The sequence below is a fragment of the Tursiops truncatus genome, chromosome 8 (assembly GCF_011762595.2).
Source record: "Tursiops truncatus isolate mTurTru1 chromosome 8, mTurTru1.mat.Y, whole genome shotgun sequence".
Classification (NCBI taxonomy): Eukaryota; Metazoa; Chordata; class Mammalia; order Artiodactyla; family Delphinidae; genus Tursiops; species Tursiops truncatus.
In genome coordinates this window covers 76,139,217-76,155,658 of record NC_047041.1, presented here as the reverse complement: position 1 = coordinate 76,155,658, position 16,442 = coordinate 76,139,217, and the positions used below count along the sequence as shown (strand labels likewise).

At 36.7% G+C, this 16,442-nt stretch overlaps 1 protein-coding gene across 3 annotated transcripts in view; it reads right to left on the bottom strand.

Moving 5' to 3' along the window:
• The window catches only part of LUZP2 (leucine zipper protein 2), a 447,757-nt gene that overhangs the window by 19,102 nt on the left and 412,213 nt on the right, over positions 1–16,442 (bottom strand). For all 3 annotated transcript variants that reach the window (XM_033862645.2, XM_033862644.2, XM_073808718.1), the window contains exon 10: positions 3,260–3,352. In XM_033862645.2, coding sequence (XP_033718536.1) covers positions 3,260–3,352 — 93 coding nt within the window. The remainder of the gene's footprint in view (positions 1–3,259; positions 3,353–16,442) is intronic.

Below are 16,442 nucleotides of genomic sequence, written 5' to 3'. Positions count from 1 at the left end.
CACCCGTGCCCCTGCATTAGCAGGTGGATTCTCAACCACTGCGCCACCAGGGAAGCCCTATTTTTAGTTTTTTAAGGAACCTCTGTACTGTTCTCTATAGTGGCTGTATCAATTTACACTCCCACCAACAGTGCAAGAGGGTTCCTTTTTCTCCACACCCTCTCCAGCATTTACTGTTTGTAGATTTTTTGATGATGGCCATTCTAACCAGTGTGAGGTGATACCTCATTGTAGTTTCGATTTGCATTTCTCTAGTGATGTTGGCATCCTTTCATGTGTTTGTTGGCAATCTGTATATCTTCTTTGGAGAAATGTCTATTTAGGTCTTCTGCCCATTTTTTGATTGGGTCATTTGTTTTTTTGATGTTGAGCTACATGAGCTGTTTGTATATTTTGGAGATTAATCCTTTGTCAGTTGCTTCGTTTGCTAAGATTTTCTCCCATTCTGAGGGTTGTCTTTTCCTCTTGTTTATGGTTTCCTTTGCTGTGCAAAGGCTTTTAAGTTTAATTAGGTTCCATTTGTTTATTTTTGTTTTTATTTTCATTTCTCTAGGAGGAGGGTCAAAAAAGATCTTGCTGTGATTTATGTCAAGGAGTGTTCTGGCTATGTTTTCCTCTAAGAGTTTTATAGTGTCTGGTCTTACATTTAGGTCTTTAATCCATTTTTAGTTTATTTTTGTGTGTGGTGTTAGGGAGTGTTCTAATTTCTTTCTTTTTGAGTCAGTTTTTCTGAGATTGGTCCTGGTCATCAGTATTTTATAAAAACCCTCCATGTGATACTACAGTGAGGACAGGGATAACAACTACTGATGTAGAATGGGAAAACTGATGTTCACAGCAACCTCATTAATTCCTACTGCTTACACCTGGTTTATCTCATTCACTTATATTACTCTCTTGGCCTTTAAATGCAACTGAGTCTACAGGCTATAAATACTGAGCACTCTCTGCACTAGAATAAGTGTAGCTGCTTGGAAGAAGAGATTTCAAAGACTAAAATCTAGGGAACTGAAATCAGGTTAGAGAGAGAGCGTTCATGCTGGTACAGGTGGAAGCTGCTTTTTGAAGGGACCCAGATTGGGGCCTCCACCAAGGTGGTAGATGCTTATGGGACTTACTGAAGGGAGAGGAGCAGCTAGTGACAAGGAAGGACAACAAAAGTCAAAAGAGAGTGGAACAAACAAACAACAAAAAAAGAATTTATGCTTCTCTCTTTTTTTGCGATACGCGGGCCTCTCACTGTTGTGGCCTCTCCTGTTGCGGAGCACAGGCTCCGGACGCGCAGGTTCAGCGGCCATGGCTCACGGGCCCAGCCGCTCCGCAGCATGTGGGATCTTCCCAGACCGGGGCACGACCCCGTGTCCCTTGCATCGGCAGGCGGACTCTCAACCACTGCGCCACCAGAGAAGCCCTATGCCTCTCTCTTGACAAGAAAAGTAGACCAAAATATTGCTTTGGGAAATCTTAGCAAAACGTATAGAACTTTTCAGGTTTGCCTTCAGTGGGACTATTTTGTTTGTTTGTTAAGTTTGATGAAGTCCTGGTTCTTTGTCGTTTCATATGTTTTGGCCACCTCATGGCGTGAATGATTTGCTCAAGGCACTGATACACCAGTAAGGGCAGGAAAAAAGCAACTGAATTCCTCCTAATCCAAGGGCTCAAAGCAGGACACTGAAGGATCAAGCCTGAGCATTACCCGTAAGGGTGCAGGCCAGAAGCTTCCAAAATTCTTATTTATTTTTAATATTTTAAAATTGAGATATAATTGACATGTAACATTGTATTAGTTTTAGGTGTACAACATAATGATTTGATATACGTATATACTGCAAAATGATTTTTTGGTAGTTTTAGGAAAGTATATCAAGAAACAAGGGCACTCTCCTTAAAATTAACCCAATGGTCTTATCATTTAACTGGACATAAACATTTGAAAATCTTAACTATATCCCTAATTCAAACCAAACTCCTTAGCTTGGGAATCCAGTGCCCCTCCCACTTAAGTCCCAAATTATCTTCTTAGGCAACATCCCACCATTTTCTGTATGCTACTCTCTCCTCATATTATTCAGATTTTTTTTTTTTTTTTTTTTTTTTTTTTGTGGTACGCGGGCCTCTCACTGTTGTGGTCTCTCACATTGCGGAGCACAGGCTCCGGACGCGCAGGTCCAGCGGCCATGGTTCATGGGCCCAGCCGCTCCGCGGCATGTGGGATCCTCCTGGACCGGGGCACGAATCCGCGTCCCCTGCACAAGCAGGTGGACTCTCAACCACTGCGCCACCAGGGAAGCCCCCTCTATTCAGATGTTTTCTTGTCTCTGCACATTCACTCACACTGTCAGAGACCTATCTGTTCTTCAAACTACAGCAAAAGTGTTCCTTCCTGCCCCAAACCTTCTTGACTTCTTCCTTCCTTGGAAGTAAATTGCAGAACATTTTATTTCTACTTCTCACTAACCTTATATTCTAAATTGTATGGTTTTGGAACATCTTTCAATATACAAAGATGTGAAGGCCAAATTGTTGAGAAATTTATATTTCTAAATTTACTTTGGCAGTCAATAGAGGAAAAAGAGATAGACTTGTTTAACTTATGTTTCTATTCTGCCTTATTTCCTTTGCTATCACCTGGTATCTTTTCCATCATGAAGAGTTTCAGCAGATACTTTCCATTTTGTCAACTAGATTGAAGCCTAGCTTTGAATCTATTAAATACAGCTGTTGTCATTTGCTGTTCCTCAAGCCCAGACATGATAGATCTGTTATCACGTCAAAGTTCCAGAACTAAAATTTCATTTCACTTATTGCAAGTGAAAGCACAGAGTACAAGTTCCATATTTCCTATTATCATTTGAAGGGTAAGAATCTCCCTTCCTCTAATGTAATGTCTCTATAATGCAGGGTTGATTTGCTTTTTGGGAAGAATATTATTGAATCACATTCTTTGTTTGGGATTCTGTTTGTTTGTGTTTGTTTTTAATATTTTAATAGCTTTCTGTCATGTGATTGTGGGAATGACCCCCTTACCCCTCTAGCAATTCAAGTTCATAGTACCCCTAATTGTCTGATTACATTTCCTAGTGGAACACCTACATGATTCATATCTATCTGCATTTTCAAATTTAAAAGTACACTGTTTAGATAGTAGATATTACATATAAATAGAAAGTTTCATGGTGGCATAAACTAGGGTTGTTAAAACGCTTATGTCCTTGTTTTCATGTTGAATGTTGTTAAAAACATTTTAAATAAATCTTACAATTTGAGTATCGCACTCAGGGGTACTCAGATATTCTTCCTTTGTAGTCTCAACTTGAGAGCTCTCATGGGCTTCAGAAGTGGTTTGTTGATCCTTGAGAGAGAAAGAGAGAGAACATTTAAAACAGAGAGAAATAGATTCAACAGAGAGATCCTAGGACTATTGTAAAACATGATACGATGGCAACATCACACTCAAAGAAAAAGAATAAAATGAAAATTTATATATATCAGAGACCTTAAACACTGCACCTTAAATATTAACTGTGAAATTAAATAATTTCTATTCAATTTTATATTAGTGCTGTCCAATGGGATTATTTTCCCACTGGAAATATTTATTTCTTGCATAATAAGCTTTTATTTTAAGGATCCTGGTTCCTCAAAAACACAGGAATCCTATTGTTTCTCTTTATTTTAAACCCCAGTATATCTGGGAAATAATAAGCACACATCTTGTTTTTTTAATAGGAAATAAGATGTTTTCTAACATCTCACTGTAATTTACAAAAGAGAATTATATTCACTCCAATGCTTCACTAACCAAGTACTGTTTTATATCTCCAGAAACCCTAAATATTATTATAAATTTCTCTGTGCTACTTTCTACACAGAAATGCTAATGCACACAATCCAAGTTAGGTCTTTGGAACCTTCATTCTTGAAATTAAATACTGACTAGATTAAAAAGAGGCCTTAAATAGGTACATTAGTTGCAGTAGGGTGACTTGTCCAAGTTGTTTCTACAATGAGACACTTCTTATGGTTCACATTCCCAGTCTTCTGAAGCACCCTCTGGTTCTGCCCATTCCCAGCATTGTTACTTCTGTCTTCTCCTGGATAGTATGAGCTCCTGATGTTCTATCATTAAAGCTCCTTCATTTAATTTGGTAAGGGTCAATGTTGATTGCTTGTAATCACAGAGACTTGAATGATACTGGGAGTCAATCAATAAAATAAAACTGACAGCGCTTCCTTGGTGGCACAGTGGTTGAGGGTCCGCCTGCCGATGCAGGGGACGCAGGTTCGTGTCCTGGTCTGGGAGGATCCCGCATGCAGCGGAGTGGCTAGGCCCATGAGCCATGGCCGCTGGGCCTGCACGTCTGGAGCCTGTGCTCCACAAGGGGAGAGGCCACAACAGTGAGAGAGGCCCGCATACCACAAAAAAATAAAAATAAAAAAATAAAACTGACAGTACAAAATAAGGGCTGAGATAGAGGTTTGCCATTGAAACCAACAGGAGGGAAACCTAACCCAGCTAGGTAAGCTGTAAAAAATAACACTAGGTTCACCAATGATGGAGATTACATTTTAGAGCAGGTATTCAATATTTTCCTTAAAATATAAATATGCCCATATTGATAAATGTTAATGTGTGCTTAATTATATTTTCTTATGCAAATATTGTGTATTTATGAAAATGCTCCCAGATTTTGGTGGTGAGACTTAGGTAAGAAATATGTGCAGAATAAAAGGTTTTATCTGTTTATCTATCATCTATCTATCTATCTATCTATCTGTCTATCATCTATCTACCTATCATCTATCTATCTATTTTTGTAGGCCTTTGCTATTTTGGACAAAATATAAAAGGGACTTCATTTACAATTAAGTTCAGAAAGAGCAGGGGGAAAAGAATGACAGTGCAACTTTACTCCTCCATAAGTTTCCCAAAGGCTACCCTTGTGCTCATATATTAAAAAACTGGGGTGCCTGGTTTGTCAATTTCTACATCTATTTATGAAAGTTATCTCAACTCTGCTTCAGGAAAAAAAAATTACATATATTAATTACTTTTAACAACTGGAGGAAATTATACATCACTTCACCAATGTGAGCAACAATGCATGAAAAGTTAAATTACTTTAAATACAAAACCTTAGTATTTAATTGCAGAACTGGTTGCATTAAGCGTAATACATGCAACCCTTAATGTAGGCATTTGCTATCAATGAAATGGCTCCTTTTATTTTATTTTATTTTTTATTTATTTATTTTTGGCTGCGTTGGGTCTTCATTGCCGTGTGTGGGCTTTCGCTAGTTGGGGCGAGAGGGGGCTACTCTTCCTTGCAGTGTGTGGGCTTCGCCTTGCGGTGGCTTGTCTTGCTGCTGAGCACAGGCTCCAGGCACACGGGCTTCAGCAGTTGTGACTCTCGGGTTCTAGAGTTAAGGCTCAGTAGTTGCGGCACACGGGCTTAGCTGCTCTACGGCATGTGGGATCTTCTCAGATCAGGACTTGAACCCGTGTCCCCTGCATTGGCAGGCGGATTGTTAACCACTGCGCCACCAGGGAAGCCCCAATGGCTCCTTTTAGAAAGAAGCCTTATTGAGTCTGATGAATTAACAAAGAATGGGAACTGATTTTGGGAACGATAATATTTTGGAGTTAAAGAAATGTGAATTCTGGTTCTGGATTAGCACATAAATAAATAAGAGCCTTAGACAACGTATACAACTTTGAAGGGCCTCAGTTTTCTGCTGCCCTGCTAAATTAGGTCAAGAACCCCTAAATTGCAGTATGTTTTTTGTCTTTTTTTTTTATTTGTTTGTTGTTTAGGTAAAGGTAAAAAGGAGAGAGTTCTAAAACAAAATGAGGTTTGTGAGAATTAAAAATAGTACATGAACATGCTTCAAGGAGAAACTTTCAAAAGTGGAAAAATAAGTTATGTCAAGTAGTTGATGGATTTGACCTCCAGATTGAGGAGTTTAGACTCTATCCACTAAGGAACGGAGAATTTAGGTGGTATATAAACAATAATACTTAACACCTCGACAACCTTAGACAGAATTACTTATAGGGTTGGTGCTTGTTAACTTCAGTCATTGCCACACAATTCAGTTAACTTTGTGTACATACATACACACACATTTTTATGTACTATAAAATAACACCTATGGAGATTGAGAAGAAAAAGTTTTCATGGGTATTTCTAAACTTAATTTCTAAATAACACAGTTGGTAATGAATTATGAAGTAAATGTAATGTAAATAATAGCAAATGTTGTTTATTCAAGAGAATTATTCTAAATTAATCATGAGAAATAGAATAGTGTTTCCAAAGTGTTTTGAATATGAATACTGCTCTACTAAACTGAATTACTAATTACTTGACAAGTAATAAATGTCTATTAATATTTCAAAATGACACAAATCTTTGTTTATATCAGAAAGAATCATTTAACAATAATTTATTTTCTGAATAATTTCCAAAGAATAATCAGTAAATATGTTGCTTATGCCCTGTGGTATTGCTGACAACTTTCAAATCCTAGAATAAGTCAGGAACCTGATTATCACATATATGGATGTATGTGGCCCATATGCACAAGGAGGACAATTTGAAAATGGGTTGGAAGAGTGCATGGATATGGTATGATTAAAATTTGGAAAAAGGAAGTTAATTTAGGTGGGAGTAAATGAGTAAAGTGACCCTTCAAAAGGGTCTGGAGCCTTGATCACATGCTTGCTGAAGTTCACAGATGGCTGCTAACACAGGTGGAAGCTACAAATACCCTCAAACCTTATGAGGCTATAAATATTATTCTACAAAACCACATTCCAAGATGTGAAACTCTGAAGTCATTTTTAAGAAGGTAAAGTATGTGACACCAAAATATACCCTTCTGCTCACATTTCTTCCTCTGACAGTAGCCTCAAGAAACCTCAGAAATCAGGCCTCCTTAATGTCAGCTTCAAAGGTACGCTTGATAAAACTTTAAGCTCAATAACTTGTTGGGTAATCATTTGCTCCACAAACAGTCATTTATCACCTACTCTATCGGTTAGTGGAAGGCGTGAATAAGGAAGGAAGGAGGACATAAAAATGAACCAACAGGATCTCTGTCTTTACAGAATCTATTATTATGGTGGAGTATAAAACAGATTTTTATCTAAATGTCACTTGTATGTTGAAAAAAATGGAAAAATTCAGAAATAAGGAGATACATGGATCAACTGCAGTATATATCTACAAGGAAATAATGTATAAAATAATTCAAATGAATTTTGCAATGAATTTCAAAGAAATGCATTACATCACTCATAAAATGTTAACCAACTGTGTCACCTTCCCTGAACAACTTAATATCTCTGTTCTTCAGTTTATTCATATGAAAAATGAGGCTAATCCTGTATGATGGTGGATCCATGTCATGATACAAGTTTCAGAACAAATAGAATTTATAATACCAAGACTAAACCCTAATGAACACTGTGGACTTTGGGTGATTAAGATGTATTAATGTAGGTTCATCAGCTGTAACAAATGCACCACTCTGGTGAGGGATGTTAATAATGGAGGAGGCTGTGGGTGTTAGGAGAGGGGATATGTGGGGACTTATACTTTCTGCTTAAATTTGCTGTGAACCTAAAACTGCTCTGAAAAACAAAGTCTATTTAAAATCAAAAAAAAAAAATTATAGTATTGAATTATAACCTAAAATCTAAAATAAATACCCACGAGTCCATGCTGATATAAATAAATGATTGAATCAATAAATAGAAGGACAAATAAATAGAAAGGACAAATATTTTATTACAGAAGAATTCTCAGTAACATATTAGACACTCTCCTCTTCAGTAGGTGGAGAATAGGCTTCCCTTGAGAATAGGCTGAAATTAGTGATTCACTTCCAAAGAATAAGGTATGGAAAAGGACAAATACTAGCATTGTGGAGAAATCTGGCAGGCACCATCTTAACCAAGTGATGAGGGTTAACATCACCAATAATGTCATATATCCCTGGTATGATGATAAGAACACCATGCCTCTGTGGTATTATTCACAAAAATCCATAACCCCCGTCTAAGTACAAAAACACATCAGACAGACCCACACTGGGGGACATTCTATAAAATATCTGACCACTAGTCCTCAAAAGTGTCAAGGACATGAAATACAAGGAATGAAAAGCTGTCAGACAAGAGGAGACTGAGACATGATGACTGAATGCAATGTGTTGCCCTGAATTGGATCCTGAAACAGAACAAGACGTTAGTAGAAAAGCTGGTGAAACCCAAGTTAGGTCTGTAGTTTGGTAACAGTATTATACCATTGCCAGTTTCTTAGTTTTGATAAATACGTCACAGCTATGTTTAGATGTTAACATTAAGGGATGTAAAGGATATACAGGAACTCTCTGTACTATTTTCTTAATGTTTTCTAAGTTTATAGTTATTTCAAAAGAAAAAAAAATACTTTAATGAGGATAATAAAAAGTCTTCCTTCTAGAGACCTGTGAGGATTAAATAAGTTCATATGGGTATAGCACAACTCAATAAAAATGCCAGCTACTATTAGTATTATTACTATTAACATTCTTTGCTAAAATTGTCCATGACAAATATGCATTAATTTCATAATAAAATAATTAATATATTATTATAAATGATTATTGTTGGGTGACCTTATGTCTATGAGCATATAAATACGCCAAAGTATTGATACCATACATATGTTCAAAATAGGAGTTTATCTCAAAGCACAAGCAAATGGCTAAAAGTGAAAGAAAATAAAAACCTAGGAAATCAGGCATAGTCTTATTGAATGTTTTTTCACATATTTTAAAGTGGAAAATTAAAACATTTTATCTATTTTGTGCCAAAGAAATATTAAGCATGTGGAGAAGCTAGAGGAGGTCTGTTTTGAACATCGTGGCAGTAAAAACTTAATGAAACTAAGGTCATGTTTCTGATTGTCTCAGTAGTGACGTAATACAAGTTGGAATTTTACTGGGCCGTTGCTGGCCTTCAGCAGCATCAGCAGGAGGGATGAGGAAGAAGTGAGGGCTGACACTTCAGGGAGATACAGGGGCACCTTCTCAGTTGTGAAGAATGGCCCTAGGGCTTCCCTGGTGGCGCAGTGGTTGAGAGTCCGCCTGCCGATGAGGGGGACACGGGTTCGTGCCCCGGTCTGGGAAGATCCCACATGCTGCGGAGCGGCTGGGCCCGTGAGCCATGGCCGCTGAGCCTGTGTGTCCGGAGCCTGTGCTCCGCAACGGGAGAGGCCGCAACAGTGAGAGGCCCGTGTACCGCAAAAAAAAAAAAGAATGGCTCTAGATGGGGGTCCAATGTTTATAATGTCAGATTTGTGTGACAATTTTAGGCATAGCTGGGTAACTGTGTGGGGAGGTTGGTAGGAAGGGGTTTACATCAGTCAGATGAAACAGTATTACTGGGAGCAGGTAATAATGAAAGCACCATTATCATTACAGAGTCTTATTCAGGTCAGGGACTCAAGGAGACGTAGGGAATAGGAGGATATTGTTTTTTGCCCAAGTGAGAGACCTGGGAAACGTCCATCAGGATTTCTTAAATGCTCAGCAAAGCAGGTTGGCATTCATGGAAGGATCCCGATTCTAGTATTAATGGGAAACTGAATTCCTAATCTATAAAAATAAGGTGAATACCGGTTTTAGAAATGGTCAATTTTGTAGAGAGGGAGTAGGGAATGTTGCCCCTTGTGTCTTTATAAAAGCAACCAGGGAACGTCTCTGTTATCTACATCCATTGATACCATGGTGCCACAGGTGATATAGAGGATTCTCCCACATATGTTTTACCTGTATCAGGAATGATTCTGGAATAGATTAGAATCCAGTAGTAAATTTAGCCATGGAGAATGAGCAGTGGCAAAAGTAAAGGTTCCCAGGGATTCAGTGGACTCACTAGCCACATTCTGTATTTTAATCAAGGTCTGGACAATAAGTATAAGGTTATTTTTTTAAAAAAAATTAAAAACTGTTTTGTAAAAACAAAAACAAAAACTATTTGGTGTGTCTCAGATAACTTAAATATGGCAGTGGTATCACCATCCATGAAAAGGACATTCGTAGGCATTCACGGCTTTTATGTTTTATTTAAAAATAAAATTAGAATATCTTACAAAGTCTATTGGAAACTAAATGACTGGAACCCCATGCTCACTTTTCAATTGATTCTAGTGTAACCTCAAATGGGATAACTAACAAAAGTAGGAGGATGAATTAAGGCAAAGCTGTTTCCATCATGGGTACTGAAATTCATGGCATACTCATGACTAACGATGAAATATGAAAAGCACATGTGTCTAACATGAAAATTCACAGCCGCTGCTGTCATTAAAATGAATATGTTTACTCTCCATGATAGAATTATTTTATGGATGTGAACAGCCTTAGAGACAGATATGGTTGCTCATGAACACATTGTAATTTGGCTAATGTGGGATCATTCTCTCCCAGATTCTTCATTTATTAATTTATTCATTTGTTTGTTCATTCATCTAACATTTGCTATTAGTCACAATGTATTATGATGAGCATTAGAGGAACTCTAATAATGAAGATATGCCCCAGCACCCCCTTAGGAGTTTGCTGTTCTGAATTAAAACATCAACCATTATGTGACATTTAGTGGCATCATTAGTAAATTTCCAGAAGCATCAGTGATTTTAATTTTTTTTATATAATGGAAATATAGGCTCAGCTGATAATCTCTTACCTACCATAAGAAGCTAACACTAACTGAGCACTTGTGAGTGTGCTGTACATGAATTACCATATATCATATAAGAGGTTAGTATCCAAAATAAAGACCTCAAACAACTCAGTAGCAAGAAAACCCAACAATTCAATACAAAAAAAAATGTTCAGAGATTCAAAACAGACATTCCTCCAAAGAAGACATACTGATGGGCAACAGGCACACGAGAAGATGTTCAGCATAACTATAAGGGAAATGCAAATCAAAACCACGATAAGACATCACCTCACAAGTATTAGAAAGGCTATTAACAAAAAGCCAAGGAATGTTGGAGAGCACATGGGCAAAAGGGAACCCTCATACACTGTTGGTGGGAATATAAAGTGGTGCAGCCATTATGAAAATGGTATGGAAATTCCTCAAAATATTAAGAGTAGAACTATCATATGTTGCAGTGATTCCACTTTTGGCTATTAATCCAAAAAAATTTTAAAACCCCACTAATTTGAAAAGATATATAGATATATACACCCCTATATTTGTTAACAGCATTATTTATTTATAATAGACAAGATATGGAAACTACCTAAGTGACCATTGACAGATGAATTGATAAAGAAAATGTGGTACATGTATAGTGGAATTTTATTTGGCCATAAGAAACAAATAAACTCTTGCCATTTGAAACAACATGGATGGACCTTGAGGACAATATACTAAGTGAAATAAGTCAGACAAAGAAAGAAAAATACCACATGATCTCTCTTATATGTGGAGTCTAAAAACAAAGAAGCAAACAAAATAAAAACAAACACGCTTATAGATACAGAGAACAGACTGGTGGTTGCCAGTGGAAGGGGGTGGGATAGGAGAACTGGGTATAGGAAGTTAATTGCAAGGTAACAAATGGTAACTAGATTTATGGTACTGATCACTTTGTAGTATATACACTACATACACTATATACAAAGTATTATGTTTACACCTGAAACTAATATGTTATATACTAATTGTACCTCAATTAACTAAAAGCAAACCAAAAAACCTCTGTTGCCAGTGACCTAGTTTTGAGACCTAAGATGGGTTACTAGCCTCCATGAGCCTTAGTTTTCTCACTTATAACATCAGAATGCTGTACCACCTCACAATGTTCATCTTTACTTTAACTGAGAAAACTTATGCAAAGCCCTTAGCAGTAAGTCAGTCACAGAATGAGTGCTCTATAAACTTTGTGTTGTGGTAACATAAGAAGCAGTGCACATTGAAATGTTCATCCATTTTTGTTAGCATATCTCTAAGATTCTAAGTCGTATGTTTTGAGAGAGCGGTTTGGTGCAGTAGACTTGGCATAAGAAACCTGGGTTCATGTTTAAGATCCTTTTTAAGTAAAATGGTTATAGTAAGATCTGCTCTACATATTGTGATGATCTAATAAAACATCTTATGGCAATAGCCGTAAAAAACCTTGCAAATTAAATTTCTCACTATCATCATTATTATTATTGAACAATTGGAAACATAAATTGGAATACATGCAATAGCCTACAAAAGGGAAAAGTTTGCTCTTAGAGTATAATTGATGTGAATAACTTCCTAGGTTAGGTAGCTGCAAACACTCAGGAAATAGTCTTGCTTTCATAAAGTGGAGACCAAAGAGGGCCATAGATGCCATGGGAAAGCCTAACATCAGCACTCCAGGGGACTCAAAAACACTGTCTATGATCTCGCGAAATCCTGAATATCAATATGTTTCATACAGTAATGAAAAGCAAGGCTCCTACTTCTAATTTTCTTTGAAACATGTAAATCTAATTCACAGTGCACTGAGGGTAGATCAAGATGAAAAATAATTCTCTGCTCTTTCGTCAGTTCTGGCACGAAGAATATAATCACTTTTAGCAAATATAAAGACAGTATGTTTCCTGTTGCTTTTGGAAATTCTTTTGTGGGAATTCTTTTGATGAATGCTCAAATTATTTTCTGATTGTCAAACTCCATGTGGAATTGTGTGATAGACACTTCTGCAGACATGGACAACAACAATATCTTTTTATACCAAATAAGTCTGAAAATAATAATATTTAGCTTATTCTTATAACAAGCTTTTGAAGAAAATGGTATAATTATTCCCATGTTACTGGTGACAAGTTGGTCTAAAAAGTTGCATCTGTTACACAGCTGATTAGTGGCAGAGTACAAATTCAAATCCAGGCAATTTGCCTTTAATGTCTTTGTTCTTAAACACTAGATATACTACTTGCTATAAATTCAGCATTTAAGTTTATTAGGCTCATTGCTTCATAATGTTAGCTCTGTTTCACAAAAGACTAATCATAGTCTTTGGTTCAATTTCTCAACATCTCACAAATAATTGGCAAAAGCCAGGATTTACAATTGGCCTGTTGAATTCCAAATTCTGTGCATTGGTCTATTGAATTCCAAATTCTGTGCTCTCACACACATGATTCTTGGCACTGGGTATCTGACATTTAGCCACAGATTGCAACACAGGTTTCCAGGACAGTGATGTTAAAGAGAGAAGCTAGCAGATTCAGGGTGCCCACCTAATAGAGCTTGTTAGTGCCTGAAAAGGACCATTGGAAAGAAGCATAAGCCTGCCTCTGAAAAAGCTTGTTTAGCTTCTCTCTACATGCACTATGATGCTATTTAGACAGAACAGATTAGAATGTAACCCTAGTTAGCTTTAGCACACTGGAAATTAGTAAATTCTAGGTGAGTTTAATCCTATAGTAAATTAAATTGACTTGAATACACATAAATTTACTACCCTTCTTTAGAGTTTATTTTTAATTTTACTCTATCATTTTCAGTATAATGATTACTTTTATTTTGCTATATTTTGTTTAAAGCAGCACTTTGTTTCATTGGCTCTCCTGTTTTCTAACTTCATCTCTCTTAAGGAAGTCCTCCTCTGCCCACCAAGACTGGAAAACATTGCAGGACACTCACAGGAGTGTTACAGAGGGAATTTAGAAATTGGAGCTAGCGTGCACGTGAGAGGAGGCGGATAAGGTTTTCCAAGGCATTTGGGACAAAAGCCTTCTCCAGAGTCAGTAAGGACCTAATTTTCACTGGTAAACTGCAGGCCATGGGGTATATCACCATTTTTGAACTCCCCTCCATAAATCAAAATTTATCCACACCTTCATTCATCGTCACCAACTTATCTCCCCACTCAGAAGTTGGTATGTCCCTACTCCTCTCCATGTCCAACTCTTCACCTTGTGATCATATTTATATTCCTTGATGCTTCTTCTGGAATTTCAAATCCTTATTACATATCTCTGACTTTTATCTTCATTACCTTTTTTCATTCTTCCCTTTCTCTCTTACTAAAAAAGTACACAATCCCTTGTCATCCTACTAAGGAGCCCCCCATCCATTTGTCCACTCTCCTCTTCTTCTCAGCTAAGTTCCTTAACAAAATCATCTAGTCTTCCCACCTTCACTTCTTCACAAATTCCTTCAAATTTCATGTCCTTCGCATTTCTCAAATCCACCCCCACCTCCTTTCCCACTGCTGCTGTCTCATGGCTCTTACCAAGAATATTATTCTCCCAATAATTTTGTTTGCTTCTATTAGCTTGTCCTCCTAATCTTTCTCTCTGTTACTACTGGAATTATCTTCTTAAAATTGTAACCTCATCAGGTTTCCCTTGTTAAAAATCTTCTAGTAGATTCCCAGTTACTGAAAGATATATAATTAAATGAATGAATAATTTCCAGAGAGGAAAAAGTATTGTCAACAAAATGATCATAGCAAGTTGATTAAATTCCATATAGATGTCCTTTTCTTCTACAAGAGTTATAAGGAACTATCTCTTATAGATAGTTTTTTTCTTTTTTTTTTAGGATTAAGATTTTAGTGCATCTAAAGAGACAAAAGAAAGGTTAGATGAGAATATCTAGTGTTAAAGAAAAACTGTCCCTTGGATTGATAATCAATGGAGGGGATACTGGGATCTGTCTTACTTATGAACAGCCAACTGGTGATGAGTTGTTGGGTTGAAGGCACCACGAAAGTCATTACTATTTGATGAGCATTCAAGAAATTGTAATGAAAATATAGGAAAAGAAAATGGAACAAGTCATCCGTTGGTTCTTCTACCATTTCTGCCGCAGAACCCAGCCACTCAGGCAGCCAGAGGAGTGGCAGTGGTCCAGCCACCCAGCACACGAAGGTCCCCAGTGCATCCAGCAGGAGCCCTCTTCACCAGGAAGCCCAAGAGGAAGGTCTGGTCTGTCAAAGGGAGTGGTGATCAAGCATTGCAAGAGGAGAGTGTTGATGGTGTCATTTAACTTTCTAATGCAAAAGTGTAGATGCAGCCAAAAAAGGTGGCTGGAACGGATGAATCTTCACCAAAAAAAAGTGCAAAAAAAAGGTAAAGAGGCTCAAGTGGCTAATCACGATAATAAAGAATATTTAGCTGCAGAAAATGGAGAAACTAAATAGGAGAGTCCATCTCCTCTGATGAAGCAGGGAGAAAGACACCAAGTCTGATTAACAGCATGTATACCATATCATGTCAGTGGTTCCTGTCTCCCTTCTTGTACCAATCCAAGAGAATATTTTTATCAATTATTTTTTAAATGCAAGTTTTTTAGTAGCTCTAGAAACATTTTTAAGAAGGAGGGAATCTCACCTTATCACATTTTTTTTAAGTGTAAATGCTTTGTTTTTAAGAGGTGAAATTATTTGCTGGTGGTGTTGGTGGTGGTGGTGGTGGTGATGTTTTTATTTGTTTGTTTTGGTACAACCAGAAAAGAGCAGCATATTGAATATGGGAGGTTTTGATTGTCTTGAGTATTAGTTTAACATCCATAGGTGGGGCAGTAGTTTTTATATCCTATAATACTCAGCATACTAAATGACAATTTGGAGTCACAGTTGTGCATTGAATATGTTTTGAACATTTTAAATTACTTCTATTCTCATGTTTTTTAGTATAGTTGTTTCCTAAAGAAAACTGCTCTTTGATCTTGGCTCTTCCTGTCAGACTTACATGTACTCTGTAACATCTTTGGTAGTGGTAGTCCAATTTCCCTAGTAACTTTGTTAATGTGCTATGAAAGATTGAAAATTTGAGTCTGTAGTGTATATTATATTAAACTGTAAATTAGTGAGAGTTACGATATAACAGTGTATCAACATTTGAAGATATTGGTACTTGATATACTCTTTAAGAAAAATTTGCATACACATTTCAGGCCAGAAAGTCACTGGAATAACTGTTTAAAAAAGGATTACAACTACATGCCTTTTAAAATTTTGTTACAAACATTAAGAAATATGTATAACCGTTAAAATCTCAATTATAAAAGAAAAAAAGGAAAATGGAAACTGGTGGTCATTCTTAACATAAAAGATATTCAGTAGTGTTTTCTCTGAATATCAATATGTCTTCCTAGACTTATGTAAATTAACATTTCTACCAAAAATGTTTTATTCTCATTTTATTTTAATTTCAGAAGGATTAAATGAATTATATCATTTGCTAACATATGTCTTTAAAAGAAGTTCATAGAGGTATCCAACTAATCAATTTCTATAAGTAATATTCTTATTATACATGTACCAAGGATGAAGAATAAATGAAAATCTTGTTTCAGACCATTCCAGCGTGCAAATATGCACACCAATAATAGAAAGAAAGCATCAAAGGGCCCTTGTTGCTTCAATTTTTATATTTACTAGATTAAA